The following is a 27,096-nucleotide window of genomic DNA, read 5'->3' on the forward strand; positions in this document are numbered from 1 at the left end:
TTCGTCTCGGCGTGATGCTAAAACAAGTCTCTGAGTTTAAAAGCTCTCGGCGCAAAGCGGAGGAGCACAGCCTGCAGCTAAGAACGACGACATGGACATTTCAGATTTTCTGTGTGAGCGTGAGTCTGTGAGGGATTCTCTTGGAGATGAAAGACGCCAAGCTGCAGCGAGATCTTTACTTCCGCTCCAGCGCCTCTTCTCATTGGCTTGTTTTCCCTAAAAGCATTTGTTTGTGGCAAAACTTAGCAACACTGTTAAAGGCAGACAGGCGGACGACACACACACTACCACCGACTCTGTTCGCGCTGCAACGTTATGTCCACAGATAACACAAGTCTGGAGGAGTTCTGCTGTGTGGTGCACATGCTAATGTTAACCGTTAACGTTCTCTGCTGTTTCCTGGACGCTAAACTAACAACAGCCTTCCAGATGGGCGAGTCCATGAATGTCAGTGACAGGGTGACGTAGATCTGTCAGGCTTTTCTAATCCTAGAGTTTCACCGTCTGTTTTCTATCAGACGCTACTGCAGGAGATAGGTGTAGGAGACTATTTTCCTGCTCTGCCTGCATGAAACACTCAGGGTGACCCGTTAGAATCAGTCCTTTAAAAGGGACAACAGTGGGACGTAATCAGAATTACGACCAAACTGACTAAACTCACGTTGAAACACAAGAACAAAACTGACCAGATGACACAGAAACTGCATATCTGAGCTTGGAGAGTGTGGTGTTGTTATTATCTCCACGTATCCAAACTTTGACTCTGGTGCAACAAGTGAATTACTGCACTTGTGATTAGGAGATGCAGATCTAGGGTCCGACTTTACTGCAGAAGGAGCACGTTGCATGCTTTCCACTGCTCGCTAATGTCAACGGATGATGATCTGAATTGCTCTCGGCCCTTCTGAACCCCAGTTATTGCAGCTGATCATGATCTTTATTACTGCCATCCTCCGGTTCGCTCACAGCGCTGAAATAAATACCGTATTTTCTAGAGAAGAAGTCACACCAGCCATAGAATGTATGATGAAGAAGAAAAAAACATATATGAGTTGCATTTGGGGGGGAAATTTTATTATTTTTCTCACAAAATCTGAGGTGAAGCATTTCGCATTGCAAGACAAGAACCGGTAACAATAACAGAATAAACAACCAGGGCGCAGCAGCGCGCCACGGTCTCCAGCAGAGGATGACGGTGTTTCAAACCCACCCAGCGGGCGGGGAGTGCTCATTCCTGGGCCGGAGCTGGCCCGCAGCACCCCGCCACAGGCTGCAGCAGGTGATGGCGGGGCAGAGGAGCTCATTCCTGGTCCGGAGCCGGTCTGCAGCAGCGCGGTATACATAACTTGGTGTATAAGTCGCAGGACCAGCTAGACTATGAAAAAATACGGTACCTCCCTACGCTGAAGGACTTACATAAAGCTGGAGCTGTGTCGTGGTGGGTCCCCGTGCCCTCAGGGACTCGCCTCTCTCGTCCTCCCCCTCTGACTGTGCTCTGGGTCGGGTGTAGGTGAACGTAGTGCCCCCTGCCTGGTACTCTCCAGGAGGGTCCACAGCCCAGCGTCCGTTCACCACCGACACCCCAGTGCCGCTCCTTATCGCTGGAGAAACAGAAGCAGGAGTGAGAATGTAAAAAAAATTAATAAATAAGAGTGAAATTTTTCTTTTGGTGCTTAAAATCCTGTTTGGTCTGGCCGGTTTGTAGGACCCCCCCCCCCTGATCTGCTCCGACGCACCCCCAGACAGACAAACAGACTCTGGAGTTTAGTTTTATTAGCAAACAGGAGGTGGGCGAGGCAAACACTCACACATGCACACACTCCACTGATTCCTTATGGGCTCTAAAAATACACACTATCTGCTTTAAATTTTCTAGATGAAAAGAAAAAAACCCTGCAGCCGAAGCCAGGACACACGCGATCGGTGGCCAGATCTACACTTCCATCACCAACATCTCATTCCTACTGGGGCGGCGTTAAATCTGGAGCTGCACTAGAGTGTGAGTTTGTGTCTGTCGGCTCCGCCTCACCCAGGTAGTTAGGGCTAGCTCGCCGCTCCGTGACATTGATGAAGGTGGCTCCGGCTGGGATGTCCAGGATCTTGTGGTAACCGAGGGGAACCGTGACGTTCTGGAAGCTTCCTGCCACCTTCTGACAGGAGGTGTCCCGCCCACCGCACACTCCACACTTATCAATCGCAGCGCTGGAGCCCAGCACTCCATCACATCCCTCCGTCTGAGAGGAGAAAAGGATGAGAGGACGTGAGGGGACAGCGGAGGAACCGAGTCCTGTTGAGATTTCACATGCTAGACCCGTGTTTGTCTCCTTCTTTCATGTGCAAATTGGTAACTGGTGCTTGCAAGATTCCTGCCAGGAGCAGAGGGGTGGAGCGGGGGTGTAAATAAGAGAGAGGACACAGAGAAGGGGCCCAGAGGAGGGCCAAGTCAGTCTGAATGGCAGCTTTAAATCAGCCTCCAGATGTGGGACAAAAGAGAGCCAGCATTCTGGTTTATGTCAAGTCCTTCTAGACAGTCGGGTCTCACGTTCAGACGCCCCACACACGAATGTTCAGATGAACTCACCAGACATCGTCCTTCTACGCACACGTCGTTGGTGCTGACGTTGAAGCAAGGCGTCCCGTCTCTGACACGCTCGGCCAGACGGACGTAAAACCGATACCCGGCGGGTCTGCAGGTCAGCTCACACTGCTTATCTGCTCCAACTGCAACACACAATCACAACGCGTCAGGGTTAAAACGCCGCCTTTGCTTTGGTTTGAAGCGTCTCAGGTGATCCATATTCACACGAGAGGTGCAAACACGAGCACAGACTTATGAGTGGTGCACTCAGCAGGGAGGGTGTGTGAGAAGAGAGAATGGGGGGGGGGCACAATCAGAGCTGCTTCAAGGCTGCAGAGGAAAGAAAAGCCTCAAGTCAACAGTTACGCTTTAGTCAAATCAGAATGATGGCACAGTGTCCGTTTACCCCGATCCGCTGTCATTGTTCTTAGCTTAGGCAAATCTATTTAATGCCGCAGACAAAAATTAACACAAACAGCCGAAAGAAACAGAAATCAAAGCAAAACGTGTCGAGTCAGACTTCATTTGGTGAATATTTGTTCCAAAGAAAACAGAAAACAGGGTTTCTTAAGACTGCTCGGGTAGCAACAATGGCTGCAGTCCATTTAGAAGATGTTCTGAGCGGTTTAATTGTTGCTGCAGGAGTGGAACGCAGCCCTCGTGAACACAAGTGTATTCTCTCAACCTGTCGTGAAATATGCTGAATCTAGCTTTCTGTTGATCTGTTAAGCTCTCCTGAGGTTCCGTCGCAGGTTGTGGAATCATTTCAGAGACTAGTCATGAGCAAAGAACCGAACTAGTTAATGATGTTGTAAGCTAGCTGGTCTACGAAAAGCTAACGGTGACCTGTGTACATTATCAGTGAGAAGGACCAAATAAATGACAGTTTGGTGTTAAAGGGATATTCAACCCAAAAGGGAAATTTTATCTGTTGACATATTTCCCAGAGTTAGATAAGTAGGAAAACTATTGTTAACCAGCCCGGTCGTTCTCCCGACCCGGCAGCACTCCTGTAGCTTTAGCTTAGCATTAAACACAGTAAGTGAATGGGACCAACTAGCCTTGTGAAAAAAATGTGCGAAAATAAAAAGAAACATGCAGGAATTAAGAGTTGACATTTTACACTTGGGACTGCTTTGTGAAAAAGTACGGCTGTAAGCTTCCGCCGAAAGGCGCGAGGACTTTAGTTGCCATGGCAACACTAGATGCTGGTACATTTACAGATGTAATCTACTCAAACTGTTATTTCTCTGTTATTTGTCTTCGCCTTTGAGGTTGGCAAGCAACGTGCAGATGTGTTTACAAAAGCAGGTGTCCTTGCACCTTTTAGCATAAGCTTAAAGCTGTCCATCCGTCCATCCATCCAGCCAGCCAGCCATCCACTTATCCGGAGTCGGGTCGCGGGGGCAGTAGCCTAAGGCGAGAGGCCCAGACTTCCCTCTCCCCACCCACTTGGGCCAGCTCCTCCGGGGGAATCCCAAGGCGTTCCCTGGCCAGGTGAGAGACATAGTCCCTCCACTGTGTCCTGGGTCTACCTTTAGGTCTCCTCCCGGTTGGACGTGCCCGGAAAACCTCACCAGGGAGGCGTCCAGGAGGCATCCTGACCAGATGCCCAAGCCCCCTCAACTGGCTCCTCTCGATGTGAAGGAGCAGCGGGTCTACTCCGAGCCCCTCCCGGATGACCGAGCTTCTCACCCTATCTCCAGCCACTCTACAGAGAAAACTCATTTCAGCCGCTTGTATCCGTGATCTCATTCTTTCGGTCACTACCCAAAGCTCGTGACCATAGGTGAGGGTAGGAATGTAGATCGACCGGTTAATCGAGAGCTTCGCCGTCTGACTCAGCTCTCTCTTCACCACGACAGACCGGTACAACGCCCGCATCACTGCAGATGCAGCACCAATCCGCCTATCGATCTCACGCTCCAGCTTTCCCTCACTCGTGAACAAGACCCCGAGATACTTAAACTCCTCCACTTGGGGCAGGACCTCATCCCTGACCCGGAGAAGGCATTCTCAGCTTATAGCTGTGTTTTGTCAAAAAATAATGCCAAGTCTAAAATGTCGCCTGTAATTCCTTCATGTTCATTTTTATTGTCACATGCAGTCGATGATTATTGAGGTCACCAAGATGAATTAGGATCACTACTGAGTGATTTTAAGGACTTTTTTACTCACAAAGCTGGTTGGTCCCATTCACTTGCTGTGTTTTATGCTAAGCTAATGCTAAAGGAGTATTGCCGGGACAGCAGAATGACTGGGCTGGTTGCAAATGTTTTATTCCCACATGTCTAACTCTGGGAAATATGTCAACTCACAAAATTGCTCCGTGTGTGTGTGTGTGTGTGGGGGGGGGGGGTGTAAGAAACACATGCTCTGGTATTTAGCTCACGTTTCTTATATTTAGCACGTTCCACACATTTAAAATGGAAATTGCCTCATAATGGTCATGTACCACCACGTTTCACTGTAACCCTAATCTAATCTAAATGTTAAACCTAAGTATTAAATCCAAACCAAAAGTTTCAATCTAAATCCAACAAATATGTCTAAATTTAACATCCAGATTAGCTAATATGATGTAAAATTTAAACATGTTGGTAAAATTTCCTTTTGAAATGTGATGAAAATGTGCTAAATGTTAGAAATATGAGCTAAAAGCTGTGTGGTTCATCTTTTTACACGCAGAATTTACACATGGCATCCCACAGACGCCAAATCTCTGCACGAGTCACAAGTCGTAGATTAAAGTTGGAGACGAGAGGGAAGAGATTCTGGCACTTTGACCTTTAGATACTTTTTTCCCGATGAATAAAACACAAAAGTAAGCCCAATAATAGATCAAACAGCTCAACTCTCCCAACTCATTTTTCCTTCGTTCTCGAAGTAAACAACCAATCTGTTTAAAAGTTTCATAAAAATTTGTTTTGTAGCATCTTTGTACTTCTCAGAATCTCAGCATGAAAGGTCAAACTGAACAAGCAACGCAAAGTTTCCATCTTCTTGAAAGACAAGCGGTTCAAAGAGATCAGAGAGTAAAGGGCACATACCAGACCTCCACCTTCACCTTATGGAGCTAAAGACCCTCCATATACTTCCACAGAAACTCCTACACCTCCTAAAGCAAAGAGACGCTCAGCCGGGTGGCACACAAGCCATCACACGTGACGAGATCGGTCCATCTGGAGTGTTTGGAAGGAACGGTTTTTAAGAATAGACTCAAAACATTTTTATTTGATAGGGCCTATGGTTAAAATCTGATGTTAGCCTAGATCTGGACGAGTGGGGGAGTAGAGGGAGGTGGAGTGTACAGTCGGTAAAGACGGCTCTCCCTTGCCCTGCCTCCAACATGCCTCCATCTAAAAAGGCTAGGTTATCCAGAGTTATCTCTGTAGTTATGCTGCTATAGGCTTAGACTGCTGGAGGACACACTGACCACTTTTCACACTCTACTACTTTCTTCTACAGTCTGCTCTTTAACTGTAATATTTCCTGCTATTTCAGCTGTTAACTTTATTTTCTCTCTAAGTGTTTTTCTCCCCAGAAGAAGCTACAACGATGTTCTGCTGAGCTGTGGTGGCCTCACGGAGGGGGCCATCGTCTAGCACACTGCTGCTAACCACTTAAACTTTCTCCCTCTCCTGATAATAACTTTTTACTTTCTTTGACGTTGGATGTGCTACTACTAGTTTACCCATTTAATTATAGATTCACTAGGACAAATACAATAAAGTTCATCTCTCGCCAAATAGAATATTTAGTAAGCAATCACGGTGTAACCATGGACACATTGCTTGGTGTGTGTGTGTGTGTGTGCGTGCGTGCGTGTGTGTGCGTGTGCGTGCGTGCGTGCGTGTGTGTGTGTGTGCGTGTGTGTGTGTGTGTGTTCTGTCTTCTCGATCCCCAGTGAGTCGTGGAGGATGGCTGCTTATACTGAGCCAGGATTCTCTGGAGGTTTCTTCCTGTTAAAAGGGAGTTTTCCTCTCCACTGTCGCTTTATGCTTGCTTAGTATGAGGATTGCTGTATAGTCACTGACACTACTCAGTAACTTCATGCAATTTGCTGGGTTCCTTATATAGGAAACATTATTTCTGATTGGCTTAATGAACTGACCTGAATTGAAATGTTTATTATGTGAAGTGCCTTGAGACGACTCTTGTCGTGATTTGGCGCTTTATAAATAAACTTGAATTGAATTGAATTAAAGAAGATTGGCATTTCTAAACAGGCTCCTGGGACTTTCTGAAATTCTGTCGTCATCAGAAATGAGCCGTAATGTGAGTCACGAAAAGTGTCACCCAGAGCCAACTCCCTTCTCTTGCCTTCACTTTAAAAACTTCCTGCACTGATGTCAAGTGCTTGCTCCGTGTGTGTGTGTGTGTGTGCACAGAGAGGAAGTGACCCGAGCTGTGTGTTTACGGTGGGAGGAGGACGGATGAAACACATCAGATTGATTGTAAATGAAACCTGAAAGACGTAGAGGTCCTCCAGAGCAGGTAAACATCTGTTTAAACAGGATGCTGCTGGTGGGGTCAGATTTATCACTGAAGCGGAGCTAGCAGGGAAAATGAGTCGATCAATGATCAGTCGATTACAGGAATGATTCTTATTCTAAACGAGTCGATTTACACACTCCACTGTTGAATTTTAGTTTGCAGAGAGAATGTGACGTTTATTTGACGTGGACGCAGCATTTACACTGGACGAACCAGATGCATCGTTTAGTGTGTTAGCACACGTGCTAATTTGCAACACTTGTCCATAGAGCCTTTCTAAAGAGTAGAGTACATTTAAATAAAATACAGAGAGATCAACCATGAATCAAACAGAAAACAGATTAAAATTGCAAACAATTTTCAATAAAAAGAATAAAAAGGATAAAAAAAGGCAATTTGAGCAGCAATGTAAGAGTTTAAAACTATTCATGTAGACATTGTTGTTTAGACTTTAACCATGTTTTGAGTTCTTTGTTAAAAACTTTACTGTCCGTTTCTAGTTTTAGGTCAGCAGGTAGAGAGCTCCAAAGTTTGGCCCCCTTTACAGACAGAGCAGACTGACCAGAAGAAGTCTTGCACCGCGGGACGAGACCATCACCGCCGGTGAAGGCTCGAGTGATCGCTCTATGAGAGCTCTGACGTCTGACGGCCACAGTAGAGAACAGTTTAGACAAGTTATCATTTAGACAATTGAAAAAGAATCGTAGAGTGCTAAAATTAATAAGATTTTGGAAAGTGAGAAGATTATGTTTCCTTAAAATGTGACAATGATGCCATTTCAATGGTTTCTGGTCCCTTATCTTTATTGCTTGCTTGTATATTAAGACTATAGGTTTTAGAGTGGTGGATGAAGCCTGTGACCATGATGTAATGCAGTATGATAAGTGGGGAAAGATCAGTGCATACATGTACAGTTTAGCAGTTTGGTGTGACAGGTTCCTTCTGATAAAACGGAAGCAGTTTAAATTTGTATTAACCAGGCAAGATTAAAGTTGAGCAAACTGTAAAAAAAAAAGGAGAGGAACTGAAAAGAGCTCGTATCGACTTTCTGTTTCACTCCTCCCCATCTCTCAAATCCTCTTTAATCAAGTTCAAGCTGATTGTGACTGCTGACCTGTTGCTTTTCTTTTATTCTGTTTTTAGTCCCTTCTCTTCTTTCCGCTCATTCGTTTCCACCGTCCCTTTCTGAGCTCGGTGCTAGTGGAATACATGTTGTCTAAATATACAACCCCACTATCAGTCCATCTAAATAAACTCCAGCAGCCTGAGAGAGAGAGAGAGAGAGAGAGAGAGAGACACCGCCCGGGACAGGAAGAGAGGAGGATGGGCGTCCAGAGAGGGAAAAGAGAGAGAGGACATTCATTAAAACAACAGTAGCACGTGTATTCCTTAGAGAAAGGCAAATGAGCGAGAGGAGCACGTGTGTGTGTGTGTGTGTGTGTGTGTGTGTGGGGGGGGGGGGGGGGGGCAAATTGCAGCCTTTGCGATTAGAAAATCTAATTTTGTCACATCGTAATTTAATTGCACATGCAATTCATCGTTCAGCCCTAATATACATGCAGCTCTATGCTAAAAGTGTATTCTCAAAGAGGTAATGATGGATTTCTTTGTAAAAGTTGTCCATATTTCCAACAGAAATATTTGCCTGGACCAACGTAACGTGATAACAACGTAACGTGATTACGTAACTTCCTTAAGGTTCACGTTCAGCCAATCAACTACTTTGACGTCCTCGGCAGTCGAAGGACCCCGAGCCGATCTTGCACCCGAGCAGATCCTGTACCGACACCAATGCTAATGCATATATATGGTAAATATTGGCTGACCGATATATCTGTTAGCTGATATATCGATTCACTGGGGAATATTTCTTGAATCCACGCCCTTGATCACAAATGCTCACCAGAGGATCCACACCCTCCAACGGCTGTAAACAAATCAAACGAACAGATCTGTGCACACTGACCAGGTAGAGGAGAGAACGGGTACTGGCCGTCACAAACTCCAGTCCTTAAATACCCACTATCCTGCCTGTTTAGATGCTCTCCTGCTTCTGTGGATTTATTATTTAGTTTTAATTCATTTTATACAATATTTCTTTTGTCTTCCACAGCTGTTGCTACAGCAGTGTGAATTTCACCACTGGGGTACAATTAAAGGATTACAGGAAGAACCTTCCCTACAGGCACTACTGAGAGCATCTTGATAAGCTGCATCACATCTTGGCACGACAGCTGTGGTGAAACTGACAAGAGGACTCTTGTGACGTGGTAAAGAGGCTTGCTGGAATCCCACGCTTGCCTTTGGGGAGCAAGGAGAGATGCACAAAGGATCTATTTTTTATTGTTACAGACTTCTCTCACTTCTGCTAAATGCTGTTTCATTTCCCGCCATCCGAAAGTTTTCTGTATAATGAATGAAAAACAGCCTTAATCAGTTCGTTTTGCATATATCTATATAGATAAGAATGAACAGCTCGGCTGGCTTGGGGGTGGGAGGCTGCGAGCGGGCCTGTGGGCTTGCCGCTGATATCTTCCGGGACTCTGCCGGCTGCTGGTTGAGGCCCCCTGGGGCAATCCTCTGCGCCTCTCGAGGGGGGCAGGGGCTTTTCTGGTTACAGTCTCCCTGGGGTCCCTGCACTCTGGGGCAGCTCCTGGATCTCTGGGACTTGGAGCTCCCTCCGTCTCCTGCACATCTTTGGGGGGGCAGATCTGTGGCCCCTCACACTCTCTATTGGACGCTCCTATAGAGAAACCTTACATATACAAGCGCGTGAACACACACAGGTGCTCTCATAAGTGTGGACTTGGGCACGTTCAGCACATGTCTTAAGGCTGTGGTGGGCACTAAATGCACTGTTATTTATTTTCATGTGATTGCTCAGTTAAACAGTTTGAGAATTGGATCATAGTTTGATTTTGTATTGCACATTTCCAACTCCCATCACACTGAGCACAGGAATCCCTCAAGGATGTGTACTCAGTCCTGTGCTGCTTACTTGGCCGACACGAGTGTCAAGCTAAATTCAGCTCAACTTATCTTATTAAATTTGCTTATGACAATGGTGGGACTCGTCTGCAACAATGGTGAGACATCAAACAGAGTTTGAGAGAAAGATACGGCTCTTTTCTATTAGTACCAGCCGACTCTGCTCCATTTTTAACCCTCTGGAGGCAGGCATTGCAGATTTGCAACGTTAAAACCTACCTAGCTGGTTACTCCACATACATATTTCATGAGCATTTTTTTTTTTACTCAGAAGTCCCCCTGAAGGACTTAATTGTTCGTCCTTTTATCAAAACTTATTTTGAGCCTGAGAGGGTTAATGGTTTGGGGGCTTTTCCTTTACAACTGAGAAACATCTCAAGTGGGTGGGGTTGTGGACGGCCTCCAAAGTTTGAAAAATGAAAACCAAAACAAAAGTATGCATCGTAGTGATCTGTATGTGGCACAAGAACAACTCAATGCAACAACGGAGGACATGGTAGTGATGTGGAAGCTTCTGCTCACTCTGTGGCTTTCGTCAGACGCCAGGAAGAAGAGACCGGAAAAGGCCGCAGGCAGCAAGGTGAAAAAACTCAGGAGAAACCAGTAGCTCCAACCCCTAGCCAACTGTTTTCTGACGTCATGTTTTTGGCCCGGCTCGGAACACTTGGAATCACACTGACTCAGGAACTAATGAACTGGTGGGAACCTGGCTCTAAGTATGTTCTGGTGAGCTGTGTGGAAACAGCTCTCTGTCCCCGCACATCGACGAAACATCTCCCAAAACAAACTTAAAGAGCTAACTGTGGACTTTAGATCCTCAGGAGACTTCAGTGTGCAAGATGCCCTGTTGCCATGCTCACCAGCTTTTACAAACACACTGCTGGGAGCATCCTGACCAGCAGCATCACTTCCTGCTGCCCTGACAGACCCTGCTCATGAGCCGTTTAACCTTCTGCCATCTGAAGAAGAAACAGTTCCATCTAATCAAAAACAACAAAAATGTGCAGAAGGTTCATTTTTCAAGAGTTAAGGTGCTAAATGGAGTTTACGACCGAACATCTGCTCATATTTACATTTGATCATGTTAGTGCTGTCCTAACTCGGTGCTGTTTTTAGTGTTTCTTTGGCTCGCTCAGTCTAAGGTAAACTGTGTAAAACGGTTTACATAACAACGAGTAAAAGAATGATTCTCATGCCGCTCGTATCGACTGACGTCATTTACAAAAAGCCTGCGGCGCTCCATCAGCCACATCCAATAAGCGCGACAGTCGGTGGTCTTGCTTTTATCCATAGAAACTCACTTAAACCGATGGTTCCCAAAGCTGAGGTTGGGACCACACATCGGGTCAGAAGACACCGAGTGGAGGGTCTTGAGATGAGCAACAGGAATCAAAGGAAAAGTGTTTAGTGGTAACACATGTAAACCGTAACGTTTACAATGGTTTCTGCTCTTGTTAAGCTCGGTTTTAAGAAGCTTGATTCGTCATTGCACCGGCGTCCCGGTGCCACAGTGTGCAAAACTTTTACTCTGTCGGCACGAAGCTGAAACGTTTACAATCTGCTGACCCTAAATGTGTTTTTCCTACAGTAATGGCATTAAAGGAGACATAACATGCTTTTAAGTTATTCCTTTTTACATCTAAATCATTCAGTTGGGGGTCTAAATACAGTGGAACTGCAGTTCTTTGGTCTGATTTCCTCATTATTGTTGCTCTACAGACCCTCATCTACCCCTGTTCTGAGGAGAGTCTTGAGAACGAGCCGTTTTTGGGTACTGTCTCTTTAAACTGGAGGAGGAGCAGTAAACTCCGCCCCCCTCCATAGTGCAGACCTGTACTCTCCTCCCCCAGTCGGACTTTGTAGTTCTATAGAGAAATCATTATTTAGCATAGCAGATTTAGCATAGCATATTAGCATTTTTAAAACATGTGGGGAGGGTAGTTCATCAAGCTGTTTCAAGGCTGCTAACTCTCTCATGCATTTGTCTGTAGTCACACACACACCCGTCACTGCCGACGGAGGGACAAGCTAGCAGGCACGTGCACGCGCGCGCGCACACACACACACACACACAAGGAATGCTGCTTGCTTATTTATTTCTATAAAAAATGTTTTAAAAAATGATACAGCTCATTAAAACACCATTAAAAGAATACATTTTATTAAGATCTCTATCTATATATATACATACATATAATTATAATTTTATAAGTAGTCTTATTTTATATTGGGTGTCTTAATGGCTGAAAATGGATAAAAAGCAGTTACATTTTAATTTAAAGATTTGAGATTCGAGTCAAAAATAAAGAACATTCCTCCAAATGTTCTTTAATGTGATCATTATAATTCTAATGCTTACAACTTTGTTTTTATTGTCTGCAATGCGTAGCCTATATCTTTATTAAATGTGTTTAGCTGAAAAGTGGTAATTCTCTCTAATGTGTACAGAGAGGTGGACATCAGTGCTGCAGTGAAATTCCCAAGATCAGTCTGCTTTGCTAACAAATATAGTTAAATCTTACCTGCATTCTAAATAAATACCGTTAGGTGAAAACATCAGTAGGCATTGAGTTATTGATACAATCCCTAACAGCCAGAATGGAAGAAGAGCATGCTGGGTCATCCTGGATCTGAGCCTGTTCTGTGTATTTACCTACAGGATGCAATAAATGTCTACAAGGCTGAGTTTGGACCAGTACATCTAAAAGAAAACATACAATCAGTGATTTTTTTTTATTGTTTACATTAATATACAAATTTTCTAAGTATTAACCTCACAGCAAATAAGTAGAACAATATAATAAACAGGCTTTAGTAGTTAAAACAGGCGTTGTGCACACAGGTGCTTTGTGTCCCGGTGCTGGTGGTATCTAGGTCTCAGAGTTCCTGTCCTCCTGCCGTCTTCTGTTGTCCTCAGGATACGGATTGATGTTTCCTGGTGATGAGGGAGGGGCAGTATGTGGGCTTCAAACTGGTCCTGGACAACAGTGGGAGACCTCCGTTGTCTGAATACTGAGACCAGAGGGTTGGTGAGATGCAGATCTTCTCTACCTCATCTAGAAACGGAGTTGGTTCAGGGAAAACTTTTCCAAAGACCAGTTCCATGATGTCATCGCCATATTCTGCAATGATAGACGATAACTTTAATGACATATTTTGTTTACAAGCAGCTTTAGGAAAGTTGTTTCTTTAGCTTTCATGTTTATAGTCACGTTTGTGTTTGTTCACAAGTTCACTTTGCTGCAGTGACTTCATATTCTTACAAATGTAATAAAATAGTGACACTAAAATTATACAAATGATTCCTTATGAAAGGAAGCTCATTAGAGAGCAGTGCAGACAGACTTACTACATGCTGCAGCTGTTTTTGTAGGCCAGCTGCTGCTGAATTTGGGGAAAGTTATTCTGCACACATCCAGATCAGATGGTCGATTACAGAAAATAATGTAATTCAATAATTTCTAAACAGATTAAACAAGTAAAACATCAAATAAATCACTCTGCTGTCATCAGACGGAGTGATTCAGGGGGTGAGGTGTTCTTAATGATGAGGGTGGCTGAGGTGTGTCATCACTCACTTTGGTCTGGTCCAGACCGTCTCTTTACTGGTGGGTCTCCTTCCTCAGTAGGTGACGTGAAATGCCAACATCTGAACGTTCTGTGTTCCTTAGAGGAGAAGAAAAGTAACATTAGCAAGCTGGCTAAATTATTTTTTACTAGCATCTCGGAGAAGCAGATCTTCACTTACCTAAACATCAGACCAGTTTGTCCCAGCTGAGCTCATCAGGGCTTTAGTCTGACAGCCTGTCAGTGAAACACGGCTCCAGTCTTCTGGATGTTGACTCTAAAAAGCAAAGGAGCATTTTTACTTTTGTTTTACAGCCGATTTTATCAGCTTTCCGACGCTCACGCTCATACAGACGGTGAGCTTTGCTACGTCTGACTGATGCAGAGTTAGTTTTTATATCTGCAGTGAGACAAAAAACTAACCTCACTTCACTCAGAGATTGTTCTTTAAAACTATTAAATCCACTGTGTTGACGCACTTTAATGACTTTGTCACGCTGCATTTTAGCTGATATGGGACTTTATTTACTGGATGCTAAGATTACATCACACTCACGTAGAATAACACACAGGCTCTCTGCTGCTACAATCAGTGGGAGGTTATCATCTGGTGTAAAAGAAGGCGTTGATCAGAAATCACGTTTTATTCCACGAAAATCAGCCAAATCCACATTGATCTGGGTGCTAACTTTACTAGCATACTGTGCTAGCGATAGCAAGCCGGATGCTAACGCTTTAGTGCTGCTAATGCCCGTAAATCTAAAGTAAAGTTTGTCGACATTTTAGAGTGATATGAAGCTTACCGCTCTGCTGCTGTGTCCCGGTGCTGCCACATTCAGATGCAAATGACTCCTTTTAGATAGATGAAGCCCTCAGTACTTACTAGCCTGGAGACAGGAACGAACGAACCACGCGCGCGCGCACACACACACAAACACACACACACACACAAACACAAACACACTACTTTTTCTTCTGTGTTTTTTTAGCAGTAGTGTCATCAGCTCCTGGGTTTAAATACTGCCACACCACCCTTCCTTAAAACGAGGAACAGTTTTGAGCTGTGTGTGGCTAAAATAACCAGACATTCTGCATTTTTCCAATAGGACTACAAAAAATCTTAGCGAGAAGAAAAAATGGCGGATTGGCTCTGTGTTTAGCCGAGGGCCATTACCATATTTGGTAGTTATCCTGACTAAATTAATTACTGACGTAATGGATAATGTAAAAACTGAACGGGTGGACAAATATGCCCAAAACTTAATTATTAAATATCTAAATAGCAACTCCAGTGAATAATATAAGCCTTTTTGCTCACTTAGACACTTAAAATGTGAAACACACTGTGTTAATGGATAAAAAAGTGGGTTTTTCATGTTATGTCTCCTTTAAGTTCAAACCTATCTTGCTCCCTCCTTTTGTTTAGTCTGTTCTGATTGGATTTCCTGGATGAGGCAGGACATAGAGCTGTTTAACACCAGTTAAATTCAGAGCTCAGCCTCTCCGGCACGCCGCAGCAGCGGCCATGGGTGAAAGGAAATCCCCCGCGTATTAATGCAGACAGCTCGACTCCAGCTGATGCCAACTCCCACCTTAAAATTACCACTCAGACCCACCTCTGCACTGTTAGGCTGCACCGAGTCAGACGAAAATGTCTGAACAACCTTTGATGATGACTTTTATCCGGGAAGGAGAGCAACGAGCATATTCTATACCAATAATCCAAACCGAAATATTCATTAATGAACCCGTTTATTCTGGTTCTGGAACCTGGGGACTGATAATTACAGGCATGCGTCGGCAACAGCACGAAAGCAAACATCTCGACACCGTGAAGGTGCCCAGCAGTTAGAGCAGCTCTGACATGTACGGACACGGGCTCAGCTTCGGTACCAGCTGAGGCTTAGACTGAGACGCTGGAACCTCAGACTCTCTCCGGATCTCAGGAGGAACATCTGGCTCCATTTTACAGTGGACACAAGAAACCTACAAACATCTGGAGTTTGTTTGAAATGGGAACAAATACAATAAGCATTCATTCCTGCATCGAATGACTCTGCAGAAGCTGCCAGTTTATCAGAGGCAGCTCTTATTGTGTTTATGTCGAGCAATGAGAGAAAGTAATGATAATGGGAAAAAGCTCAATTCCAAGTCATTAATATGAATTACCTCTGAAAATGTTTGAAGCTTATCTGGAAATATGCTGAAGGCTAAAATAACACTAGATAAGCTAGAGTTTAACATTGATCTCAGTGACTGTTGAGTTAGAAACTTGACTAGTTTCATAGGTGCTCTATAGGGGGAGTTCTTTACCTGCTTTGCAGCTATTAGCTGCAATGCTAGCAGATAGATTTCAGTTTGCCAATCGTCAATAAAAAGCTCAGGAAGAAGAAACAGAAGTGAGTCGAGCCTGGAAGTAAACATAATTTTTTTGAAGGTGAAGCAAAGAGCTAAAACCAGAGCAAACACTGACGGAGCTAAAGGATGCTACAAAATAAAAGACCGATTGTGACCTGGCTTTGTTGCTACTGGACTTGTAAGTAATAATCTTTTTTTCCAACAGTGTGGATCTTTTTACTTTGTGGTTTATTTTAGTATTAGCTGGCTGACGTTAGTGTTAGCTCGTTGTTAGCGCTAGCTACAGCAGGCAGCTGCGGGGTTGTTTACGATAGCTGTAATTCCACTTTCCACCAGTAGAGCAGAGAAGCAGGAAACTGCTCTGTCACTTTAACATTCCTTTTGTAAGTTTTTTGGGTGAACAAGCAACATTCTGAGAGACTTTTGAAGAGAACTGTGTCACATGACAGGTCAGACATTATGACAAGCCCGAGCGTGGGCTCTGCAGGACAAGCTAGTCTGAATCTTCCAGAAACGGGTATTTCTACCCACAGAATGGTCCAAAGGAGAGAAAAAAGATGGCAGCAGATGGGTGGATGAAAATGTCCTGTGACCTGCTCCTGTCAGTTACAGGAGGCTACACAACATTTCTCACAAAACAAGAGAAGAAATCAGAAAATTGTTTCTTGGTCCGATTCCTCAGTTTCAGCTGCCACCAGCAACACGGTTAAGGTTGCTGCTGGTGGCAGGTGTTCTTGTCTGGACACCACAGCCCACCTGACTTGTTGCTGACCATGTCCATCCCATTACGACCACATGGACCCATCTTCTGATGGCTACTTCCAGCAGCATCTCGCACCGTGTCACAAAGCTCAGATCACCTCTAACTGGCTTCTAGAGCATGACCGTGAGTTCACTGGACCCCAATGACCTCCACTGTCACCAGATCTCAGTCCAGTCCAGACCCTTTGAAATGTGGTGGAACGGGAGCTTCCTTATGGATGGAGCTGATAGACTAGAACAGCTGAGGAACGTTTACAACACCTTGCTGAATCTGGCATGAAGATTTAAAGCCGTTCTAAGGACGAATGACCCGGCACTGACAAGGTATATCTAATAAAACGGCCAGAGCATTCTTTGCAATACCTGCATGATTAAAACTTTTGCACGGTGTAATCAGCCAGCCTGGATAATCCAGCTTGTTGCATCACGGATTGGGTTTATTGTTGCTTTCTTCTCCTTGGAAGAGGAGAGACTGGCGGGAGCCGGACGACCAGCTGTGATGTTTACAGACGTAAAACTCAGCAAACTGTCGCGGGTGATAAAACTCAGAGGGACGACTTCCATCCGATTCGTTGTTTACAGGAAAGAAACAATTCCTGCAGCTTTTAAACTTCTGCACCAGGTTTGAGAGAAGATCCCGTCTGAGCCAGTACGTGAAACGTGCTTCGTGTTTTGACAGAGCTGAACCGAACTAATGTCGACTGTGACGCTGGTGCCGATCTGCTGCTTCTGGGCAGACTCGCAGACACACATTTGCAAACATTCCTGAAACATAATCCCAGATTCACTCAGCTATCCACATCCCGAGCACCGTTGCCAGTGAGCTCATGATAACAAACACACGGGTTCGTGCACACACTTATCGACGAGCCTAACGACAAACATGGTTGAAATCATCTCACAGCTGTGTTTGGCCCATCTCCTCCCCTCCCACTTTTGAGATGCTCTTTCTGTCGCTTCTTTATTTTTACTCAAATTCCTCAAATCTCTAAACACCCCCCCCCCCCCCCTCCCGACTTCCTCCTCTTCTAATAAAATTGAAAATGAAGCCACAACCACACTCTTGTGCCAGGTTGCCCACAGTTTCCACCCCAGTGGTCATGTGACAGCACACTTGCATCCCATCACCTCTCACCACGCTGATCCTGGCCCTTTCAGCCTTTTTTTCTTTATCTCACTCCGTAGGAATCTGTGTCCTCAGGCCGAGCTGGGAGGAGACGCTTGGCAGGAGACGAGGACAGACGTGGAGATGTTGGAAAAAACAAAAGGAAAAAGAGAGAAAGGAAAGCATTTTGTGCAAATAGCACAAGCAGAGTGAGCTCCAGTCATTCACGGATCGCTCTCATCATCCTTGACGCCTCATGGAGGTCTGCTCCAATCAGAGACCGGGAACCAGGGCGGGCTGGGCACATAACAATCTTTCTCATTTTACCCCCCCCCCCCCCCCTCCCCCGGGCCATTCAGTTCGTCTTATATGATGTGTGTGTGTGTGTTAACTCAGTCCTCACCTTCAGTGAAAGGCTCCCAGTTATAGAGGCGACCCATGAACTCCTGGGTGTTGAAGGCTGCACACTGCCCTGCTCTGGAGTCCACTGCACCTCCTCCACACACCTGGTGGCCCAAAACACAAAAAGACACAAAAGAGGAAACTTCAGTGCCACACACTGAACCGATCTGAACTCGACTGAAGTTTGCTTCTCCCCTCCGAGTCCCTGGAGAAGCCAGGGTGGAACGCAGAGAGAGGAAAAGTGAGGAAAACAGCTAATAAAGAAGGAGAGAAATGACTAGAGAGCATGGAGGTAGGCACAAACACACTTTGGCTTTCCACATAAACCCACACACACACACACACACACACACACACGGACGCTACGTGCTGCTCTGGGCAGCAGCGAGTGTAGAGGAACCATATGGAAACAATCAAGTTGTTGGAAGCTGCTGCTCACATAAATTTACCGTGACTTTCAGTGAATGTCAGTGATTGTGTGTGTACGTGCACAGGCATGTGTGTGTGTGTGTGTGTGTGTGTGTGTGTGTGTGTGTGTGTGTGTGTGTGTGTGTGTGTGCGTGTAATCAGAAGACTCCTCATGGAGCTGTTTGAGTGGAAGGAGCTTCAGGATACCTGCACATAAACACCAGCTGAAACCTCCTTCTCATCATATTTTAGAGGTAATTCCCCTTTAACGCACACAACAGCCTCTCCGGATCATAAAAGTGTGTATGAATAGTTAACCGATACACAGACGATTTATTTCTTCTTTACATTCCTTCAAACTAATCAGATTATTTCGTTTCACACAATGAACCTCGAAGAGGAGGAAAGAAGGTTAGGAGGCTTAGAAAGAATCGAACTAGAAAGCTATGGGAGTCGGCATTTGGAGGATTTCGGAGGATTTCCTGAGCTACATGAAGCTGGGACCGTTTTGTAAATCACCGCTGAATGGGACCTTTCATGTTTATCTTTAATTTCTAATGTTAAAGCAAATAAATATTAACCTGAATGAAATGTGAAAAGAAATGTGTCGTTTAGACAGTTTTGTGGATATTTTGTTTGAACAGTAAAAGACAAACACACATTTTAAATTTCTAAAAATGAAATTTTATGTATCCGGGTCCGGGTCGCGGGGGCAGCATCCCAACAAGGGAGCTCCAGACCGTCCTCTCCCCGGCCACCTCCACCAGCTCCTCCGGCAGGACCCCAAGGCGTTCCCGGACCAGATTGGAGATGTAACCTCTCCAACGTGTCCTGGGTCGACCCGGGGGCCTCCTGCCGGCAGGACATGCCCGAAACCCCTCCCCAGGGAGGCGTCCAGGAGGCATCCTCACCAGATGCCCAAACCACCTCAACTGACTCCTTTTGATCCGGAGGAGCAGCGGTTCTTTCGGTCATTACCCAAAGCTCATGACCATAGGTGAGGATTGGGACGTAGATCGACCGGTAAATCGAGAGCCTGGCTTTCTGGCTCAGCTCCCTCTTCACCACGACAGATCGGCTCAGCGTCCGCATCGCTGCAGACGCCGAACCAATCCGCCTGTCGATCTCCCGATCCCTCCTACCCTCACTCGTGACCAAGACCCCGAGATACTTAAACTCCTCCACTTGAGGTAGGACCTCTCCCCCGCGGAGGAAGACGACAACGACGAAATTTTATGTAATAAATGAACTTTTGGAACTTTCTTTTCAGAAATGTTTGTGTTTCTCAAATTTGAGCCGATAGTTTTTTAATTACATACATGAAAAACAACACTGAATTATAATTTAGGCCATAACTGCAATATTAATATGGATTAGTGCCCAAATTTCCACATTGGTGCATCCAGTTACACACGTTCTGGTTGTTTAATCGCTGCAAACACATACAGCTTCACCAGGTATCTCCACCGTGGGAAGCCACTTTCTCGCTGCCTCCAACACAAACACACACTGGCATGCTGCACGGACCTCTCGGATTTCTTCACCTCTCTAATCCCTGTCAACTCTTCAATCTTCTTGTCTTTTGCTGCTCTCCTTCTTTGATTTTTTTTCCCTCCTCTCCTTTTTTTCCCCTCTCGGACATCTTCTCACTCACGCAGCTGTCGCAAACAGCTGGACTTTTTCTGGTTTTTCATCTGGGGAGGCATGAGCAAGGGAATTATCGAGCTTACACACTTTCACGGACACACTCACACTCAGGTTGGGCAGTTCCCACGTGAACCAGCCGCAGCGACAAAGTTCAGAGAAAACACTCTCATGGGTAAAAAGGCCAAAATGTGCTCTCAGTGACGCGAGCCTGCACTGGATTTACCACTTTCAACGTGTTGTTTGTGTGGAAGAAGCATCTGTTCAGCTGGAGAATGGAACCAGCTTGTGAAACTCCATGTTTTCCTGATTCTGAGTTATTTTTGTGCAACATGCTAGGATTTGGTTGAAACCTTGTGTGTGTGTGTGTGTGTGTGTGTGTGTGTGTGTGTGTGTGTGTGTGTGTGTGTGTGTGTGTGTGTGTGTGTGTGTGTGTGTGTGTGTGTGTGTGTTAAACCTGATGTTTCACAGGAACCGTGTAAGTCTAACCTGATGTGTGTGAAATGTGGTCGTTAATGGCTGTAAGCAATTCTCCTGAGCCTGAACTTGATGTTTAAAACTATCATTTCAGTGTGTGTGTGTGTGTGTGTGTGTGTGTGTGTGTGTGTGTGTGTGTGTGTGTGTGTGTGTGTGTGTGCAGCTGCAGAATGCCACATATCTGCAAGAAAAAAAAGAGCCTTCACAAACTAAGAATAATTGTATGAAAGAGAAAATGTGCACAATAATAACTTAGTTGTGTGTATGTAGCGTCATCTCTAGACTGGAATTGGTCATGATGCGGTTATCCAGTGAACCTCGGTGCCTTGAGGTCCACCGGGCTTCCTGACATTCTGGATCTACCAAGGGGGTCTCCGATAAAGGGTACGTAGGCGCGACAGATTGCATCTGATGCCGTTTTATTAGAAATCAACTTTCTAGATTAATGCATACCAAATTTAATCACACTCAGAACTCAGTTCCTTCCAGATACGAGGGTTCTGATAACATCATATTACTCTACCTCATACACTCATAACCTCATAGTTTCCTAGTTGGCACGTCGTATAATTTGTTTAGAAAGTAAATTTCTTACTTCTTATAAACTTGACTTTGTCTGAATTAAAGGGACTCTAAGGAAGTTTGACAGCCAAAACATGTATAGAAATAATAAATGTCTTCTTCATACATTCTCCTGCAATGCCCTGGTCCTGTAGAATGAGCCCTGGCATTTTTACTGTGATTGCCTGTTTTTCTGTAAAATCACAGAAAAAGAGAGATGCTCGGGTCGAGCAGGCTGCTTCATGCGCGTTCACGCTCAGGCATAGCCCGTAGCATTTGCTATCCGTAGCTTTAGCAGCAGAGAGAGAGGCAGTGCCACTTTGTCGCTGTTCCTAACGCCTAGTGACAAAGCTAGCTACATTTCTGAGGACCCTTAGCTACTTTCTGTAGAACTTTCTTCTAGATATTTCCTGCAAATTAGCAACAAAACAGCCATTTTTGATCTGAACCGTTCTTTGGTTTGACGTTGTTTCAGCTGTCATCAAGGATGTAAATGTTACAGATACATAGAACATTACTGGTGTGTAGCTCACCTTGTAAGCTGTTTGACTCATGCAGAAGACCTGGGTTTGAGTTTGGATGTGAACATACTTTATTTGAAGTTTTTTTTTTACGTTAATGGTATATTTTTTTTACAGTAAAAAGACGCCCAAGTTGTTATTTGAGACTCGCCGAACGGCATTGAATTCACAGATAAAAAAGTTGTGGGTTCAACTTTCATTTTGGAACAATTTTTCAAGCAAGGGAAGGGAATGATCTGAGCATGCAGGAGGACTGACCCATCATAAACCTTTGTCGACTGTGCTGAAGAGAAAGGTACAGAACCAAATTATGTAATTAATTAGCTGCGCGTTCTCCTGTCCTCTGTCCTCCGGGCCACACACACACACACACACACACACACACACACACACACACACACACACACACACACACACACACACACACACACACACACACACACACACACACACACACACACACACACACTGCATGTTCGGCCGGCCGATGAGAAAGTGCAGCTGCAGAGACAGAGGCACATTATTTTTATTAATTTGCTGTGTTCTTCTGTCCTTAGGGCCACACACACACACACACACACACACACACACACACACACACACACACACACACACACACACACACAAGGGACTGTCTTAGCTGCTATTTTCATTAAGCAATGTGAATGTACAGCATGCGCGCCTCGTGCACGAGCCTACTACTGAAGCTGCTGTTACGCTTTTGGCCTGAGGGGGCAATCGCGAGCATGAAAATTCAAAAGTCCGACAAGTCCCTTTAATACGAAGTGTACTTACAATCCCTGAATAAACAAAAAATCTTAATTCTTCTGCTTAAACCCTTTAAGACCAATCAGGTTGGATTTCCATATTTATATAGAACTTCACATCTTATTGGTCAAATGTAGAATAGTATATTGAGCTTAAAAAGCACCCAAAACACATATGTATGCTGACCCTACATATTTGGTAATATGTACAGTGTATTACAGCTGAAGTACACTGTGAGTGATTTCTCCTTCCGACAGAGTTCAGGGTGTGTAAAAGCATCAGGAAGATAAGTGGAGGTGATTCATTCGTACAAACAGACATGAGAAGACGTGTTTACTTGTCTTTCATGGTTCTGCGGGAGAATGTGCGTGTCACTGTAAGATCTCCATACCCTCTAAAGTACAGCACTAGGCAAAAGTCTGAAATCATCCCTAAGATCTTTTTATTTTTGCTTCCAAGGAGTCAGACCGAAGGACTGAAGATAGAAATATATTTTAAAATAAGCTTGATCAATCTGCTTTTACGGAAAGTTAGTCTTTGGACTTTAACTGAAATGACAAAACATTAGGAAGTGGGTGCTTGGAAAACAAAGGAAGTGGAGGACAAAAGAAGACAAGTCAGGACCATAAAACTAATTTCAGCTGATGAGCAGCACCTGAATGTCACATCTTTAAGAAAATAAGAAATCCACTAAAAACCCAAAGCAGGGCCTGAAAGATCAATCATCCTCCATCTTGTGTATTTGATTCTGTTCTGCTAACAGCATGTAGGAAATCAAAGTGAAGTATTAATAGCTGTCACACAGAGCAGGTTCTCTCCTCAGGTGCTCTTCCGCCCTACTGGTGGAAAGTGGAATTACAACTGTGGTAAACAACCCTGCTGTAGCCTGCTGTAGCTAGAGCCAACAACGAGCTAACGCTAACATGAGCCAACTGATACTAAAATAAACCATAAAGTAAAAAGATCAACACAGTTGCACAAAAAACGTCATTACTTACAAGTCCAGTAGCAACAAAGCCAGATCACCATCAGTTTGTGATTTTGTAGCCTCCTTTAGCTCCCTCAAACTAGCGTAGGCTGCACCAATGTTCACTCTGGTTTTAGCTCGTTGCTTCACCTCCAAAGACATTACTCTTTACTTTTACTTCCATGATGCCAACAGAAAAAGCAAACTTGTTATTTTTTCTACTTGTGCTTTTTATTGACGATCAATGAACTGAAAAAGCTAACTGCTAGCATAACAGCTAACAGCCATAAAGCAGGTAAAGAGATCCGGCAGGTAAAGAGATCCGCCTATAGAGAACCTACCCGCTCCACAAAACTATCAAGTGTGATTGTTGGTCAGCAGAGGGCTGCAGAGTGGTGTCAGATATGAAACTGGTCAAGTTTCTAACTCAACAATCGCTGAGATCAATGAATGTAACCCACAAGAGACATGTGGGTTCTGATGTTGAATATGTGGTTTATAGTTGTAATTCCCCACTCTGCTAGCAGGCGGCGTACACGTTTTGGGACGGCTATTTCAGTTCGGTCACTTTTTCCTGTTATGGTAGCTGTTGCCCGGGAAACAACTGCCGAAACTAACTGAACAATCCTGGATCTGCACTCTTGAGTAAAATTCGGCTGTGAGATGCTGTTTCAGCGTAGCAAGCTGTCTCACCACAATTTGCGGTTGGTTTTTGATCAGGACTGGATCATTCAAGATCTGAACCTTGAGGGTTCAGTGGCGAGCCAACCCAAAGGAGAGCGACTGTAGACGGACCAGAATACGGACTGATCAGCCATGGAATCCGCCTCCAGAAGACTTCAGAAACATCATTTCACTTTGACACAGATAAGACTAACACTTGAAAATCTACCCGGGTAGTGTTGGAACCAGTGGAAACAAATTACAAACACACACAAGGGACTCTGGTTTCTCCCACCAAGGGAGAGTGAACTGAAAACCAGAAGCAGACATTCTTTAATGCTCTGATAAATCCTTTATGGGATTTTGACTGGTCTCCTAATTTTGTTTTAATTCATTTGGGGCCTAATTAAGGTGCGCTTGTGCACTACACGAAGCCGGCTTTAGGTAGGCAGGGTTGTAAGTTTTTAATTTTTTTTCTCTGCTGATCGTTCCAAGGCTCTGTAGTTCAATCTAGAGCTTTCTGACACTGGTCCAGAATGAACCCAAACATAGTTAAACACATAGCTCATGTTATTTAACCGTAACTCGTGTTACAAAAAGCTCTAGCTTCAAGTTTTAAGAACTATTCAGTGTTACTTTAACATATGTTTGATTTAAGAAATGGATCAAATAGTGTTTTGTGAAGTTAGGAGTTTTTTATTTCTAGATATTTCTACTACATTTTAGTGGCTTAATACAACAAAAATCTTCTTCAAAACAGCTGTTAACTTTAAAGAAATCTAAATAGACCTTCCAGAAAGCCTGGGTACTAAAATTTTGTATTTATGGACTCTGATCAATGCAAGTATGTGGTTTAGGTTGGGTGTGAGGGAAGTTTATTCATGAGGACACAGTAGATGAATGACTTAAAATCTGTTTTGTAGACTTAAAACTGACATAACCCTAACTTTATACGGCAAATGAACACAAACTACATCAAAACCTGAGGCATTAACAGCCAAATTCAAACACTATCACTAAGGACCAAACACTACATGAAAGTCTGGCTCTTTGGATGAATATTACAACGAAATGAAGGATGACTCAAGATTTTTGCACAGAAGTGCAGCAACAGTAAAAAAAAAACAGAAAAGATGCAGAAATTCCAGCTACGTCCATGCATCCTTTCATCACTTTAAAGAAAGTAATTTGTGATTGTTGCACCGTTTATTGAGTTTTCAATCAATTCAAACAAGAAGAGATGTTAAAGGTTATCAGTAGGAAGAGATAAGCTGTCCCTAAAGACTTTAGACTCCAGAAATTAGACTGGATGGACGGGAAAGTTCTGACCTTAACTGAGGATCCCGTCTGAAACCGTGGCATTAAAGCTGGGGTAGGTGGTTAAAAAAGTTTTAAGTATCTAAAGAAATGCTTAAATGTGACTATTTGATCCTGTTGCATGATAGAAAGTAGTTAATTGTTCATAATTTATATTTCCTCTAAGTGCCTTCCCTGGCCTCTGCAACAGAACGGATAATTTACACAAACCAAGAGTCGTGTGTCCACTAGAGGGAGCTATCAATAAACGAGGGTGCGCCCCAGTTCCCAGCATGCACTGGGATGTGGCACACTGATGCACAGTCAGCTTTAGCCAGGCTAATTTCACTCGCAACATTCAGCTGCACGATTGCTGGATGCAAAACTCATGAGTCATAATTCTAACACTGTACAACTCAGTGCTTTGATACAACCTGACCCTCACACTGCACGTGTGGTAGCTACACGCGGAACCTAAAATATGCTACAAATGGTAGTTTTTACGCAACACGTTGGACTTTGAGACTGTGTGAGGTAATTCAAGCCTGCCGTAGCACATGTGGGGGTTTATGTGGGTTGCAGGAGGACAAAAGGAAATAAACAATGATTTGGGATCTGTTTTTTTTTTTTTTACATATACACGGCAAACATGATTTCTTGACAACTTGTCACTGTGTGCAGCGAAAACATATAGAAACAATGTGTGTTGACATGAAAAAAGCTGGGCAGCCATGCTGGCACGCAGGCGCTGTGTGAGCAGTACATTTGGGTTGGAGCGCTGCTTCAACAGTGTGATGCCCTCTCAACGATTGTTTTAGTGCAACTGCACGATTCCTGATTGGGAGCTGGTTGTGAGGTGTCGAAGGCTTCTCGTAACGCTCTGTATGTATGACGCAAAACTCACCCTGACCTCAAAGATTCTCTCACAAGAGGAACGCCAGCTCAAAAAGAGCCAAAATTGGTGTGTACACCTGGTGTTAGCATACCAACCTAGCTGGGATGCTAACTCAACGTGCATTGAACTAATGTCAGTCTGTAAACTTCAAGCTAACTGTGGAAGAGGAGGGAGGAGAACAAAAAGGATTTATCTTTTAGCTAAACAGTTGGCATAGCGTTGAACCATACACTACACTGTTTTAGCCTGTTGTGACGTGAGCAACAATTGTGAGTGCTAGATCTCTGCTGGGTTTTAAATGTCACACACACACACACACACACACACACACACACATTCTCACTTGTTTTAGGGTAAATATATCAGAAGTAACAAAAGATGAAGTGAAAGATGTAAAAGTCTATTTCAGAGCTGACTGACGAGGTGAACGACTGAAAGAAGATTGCAGCAGAAACCAGGTGGAAGATAAGTGAAGGCAGCTGGTGAAAGATGGACAGACAGTGTTTTTACAGGAGCTGTGGAGGTTGTTGATGTGATTTACTGCCAGAACGAGGACAGCAAACTCCATATGCTGTATGTGAAGGTATGTGAAACTAACAAACCCACAAACTGCCACACACACACAAACTCAAAAGGCAC

General features: G+C 44.3%; 1 protein-coding gene and 1 long non-coding RNA gene across 2 annotated transcripts in view; both read right to left on the bottom strand.

Annotated features, from left to right (window-relative positions):
• Positions 1-27,096, bottom strand: part of adamtsl4 (ADAMTS-like 4) — a 55,802-nt gene that overhangs the window by 4,457 nt on the left and 24,249 nt on the right. The window contains exons 5-8 of the mRNA XM_015950387.3: positions 18,259-18,361; positions 2,582-2,721; positions 2,030-2,234; positions 1,417-1,601 (exon numbers count right to left, since the gene is read on the bottom strand). Coding sequence (XP_015805873.3) covers positions 1,417-1,601; positions 2,030-2,234; positions 2,582-2,721; positions 18,259-18,361 — 633 coding nt within the window. The remainder of the gene's footprint in view (positions 1-1,416; positions 1,602-2,029; positions 2,235-2,581; positions 2,722-18,258; positions 18,362-27,096) is intronic.
• Positions 12,933-14,572, bottom strand: LOC139069887 (uncharacterized). The gene is made up of 4 exons (XR_011520558.1): positions 14,434-14,572; positions 13,812-13,907; positions 13,642-13,729; positions 12,933-13,185 (listed from the first exon to the last, which is right to left on the bottom strand). It is a non-coding gene; the product is annotated as an uncharacterized lncRNA (long non-coding RNA).

The sequence above is a fragment of the Nothobranchius furzeri genome, chromosome 5 (genome assembly GCF_043380555.1).
Source record: "Nothobranchius furzeri strain GRZ-AD chromosome 5, NfurGRZ-RIMD1, whole genome shotgun sequence".
NCBI classification, from domain to species: domain Eukaryota; kingdom Metazoa; phylum Chordata; class Actinopteri; order Cyprinodontiformes; family Nothobranchiidae; genus Nothobranchius; species Nothobranchius furzeri.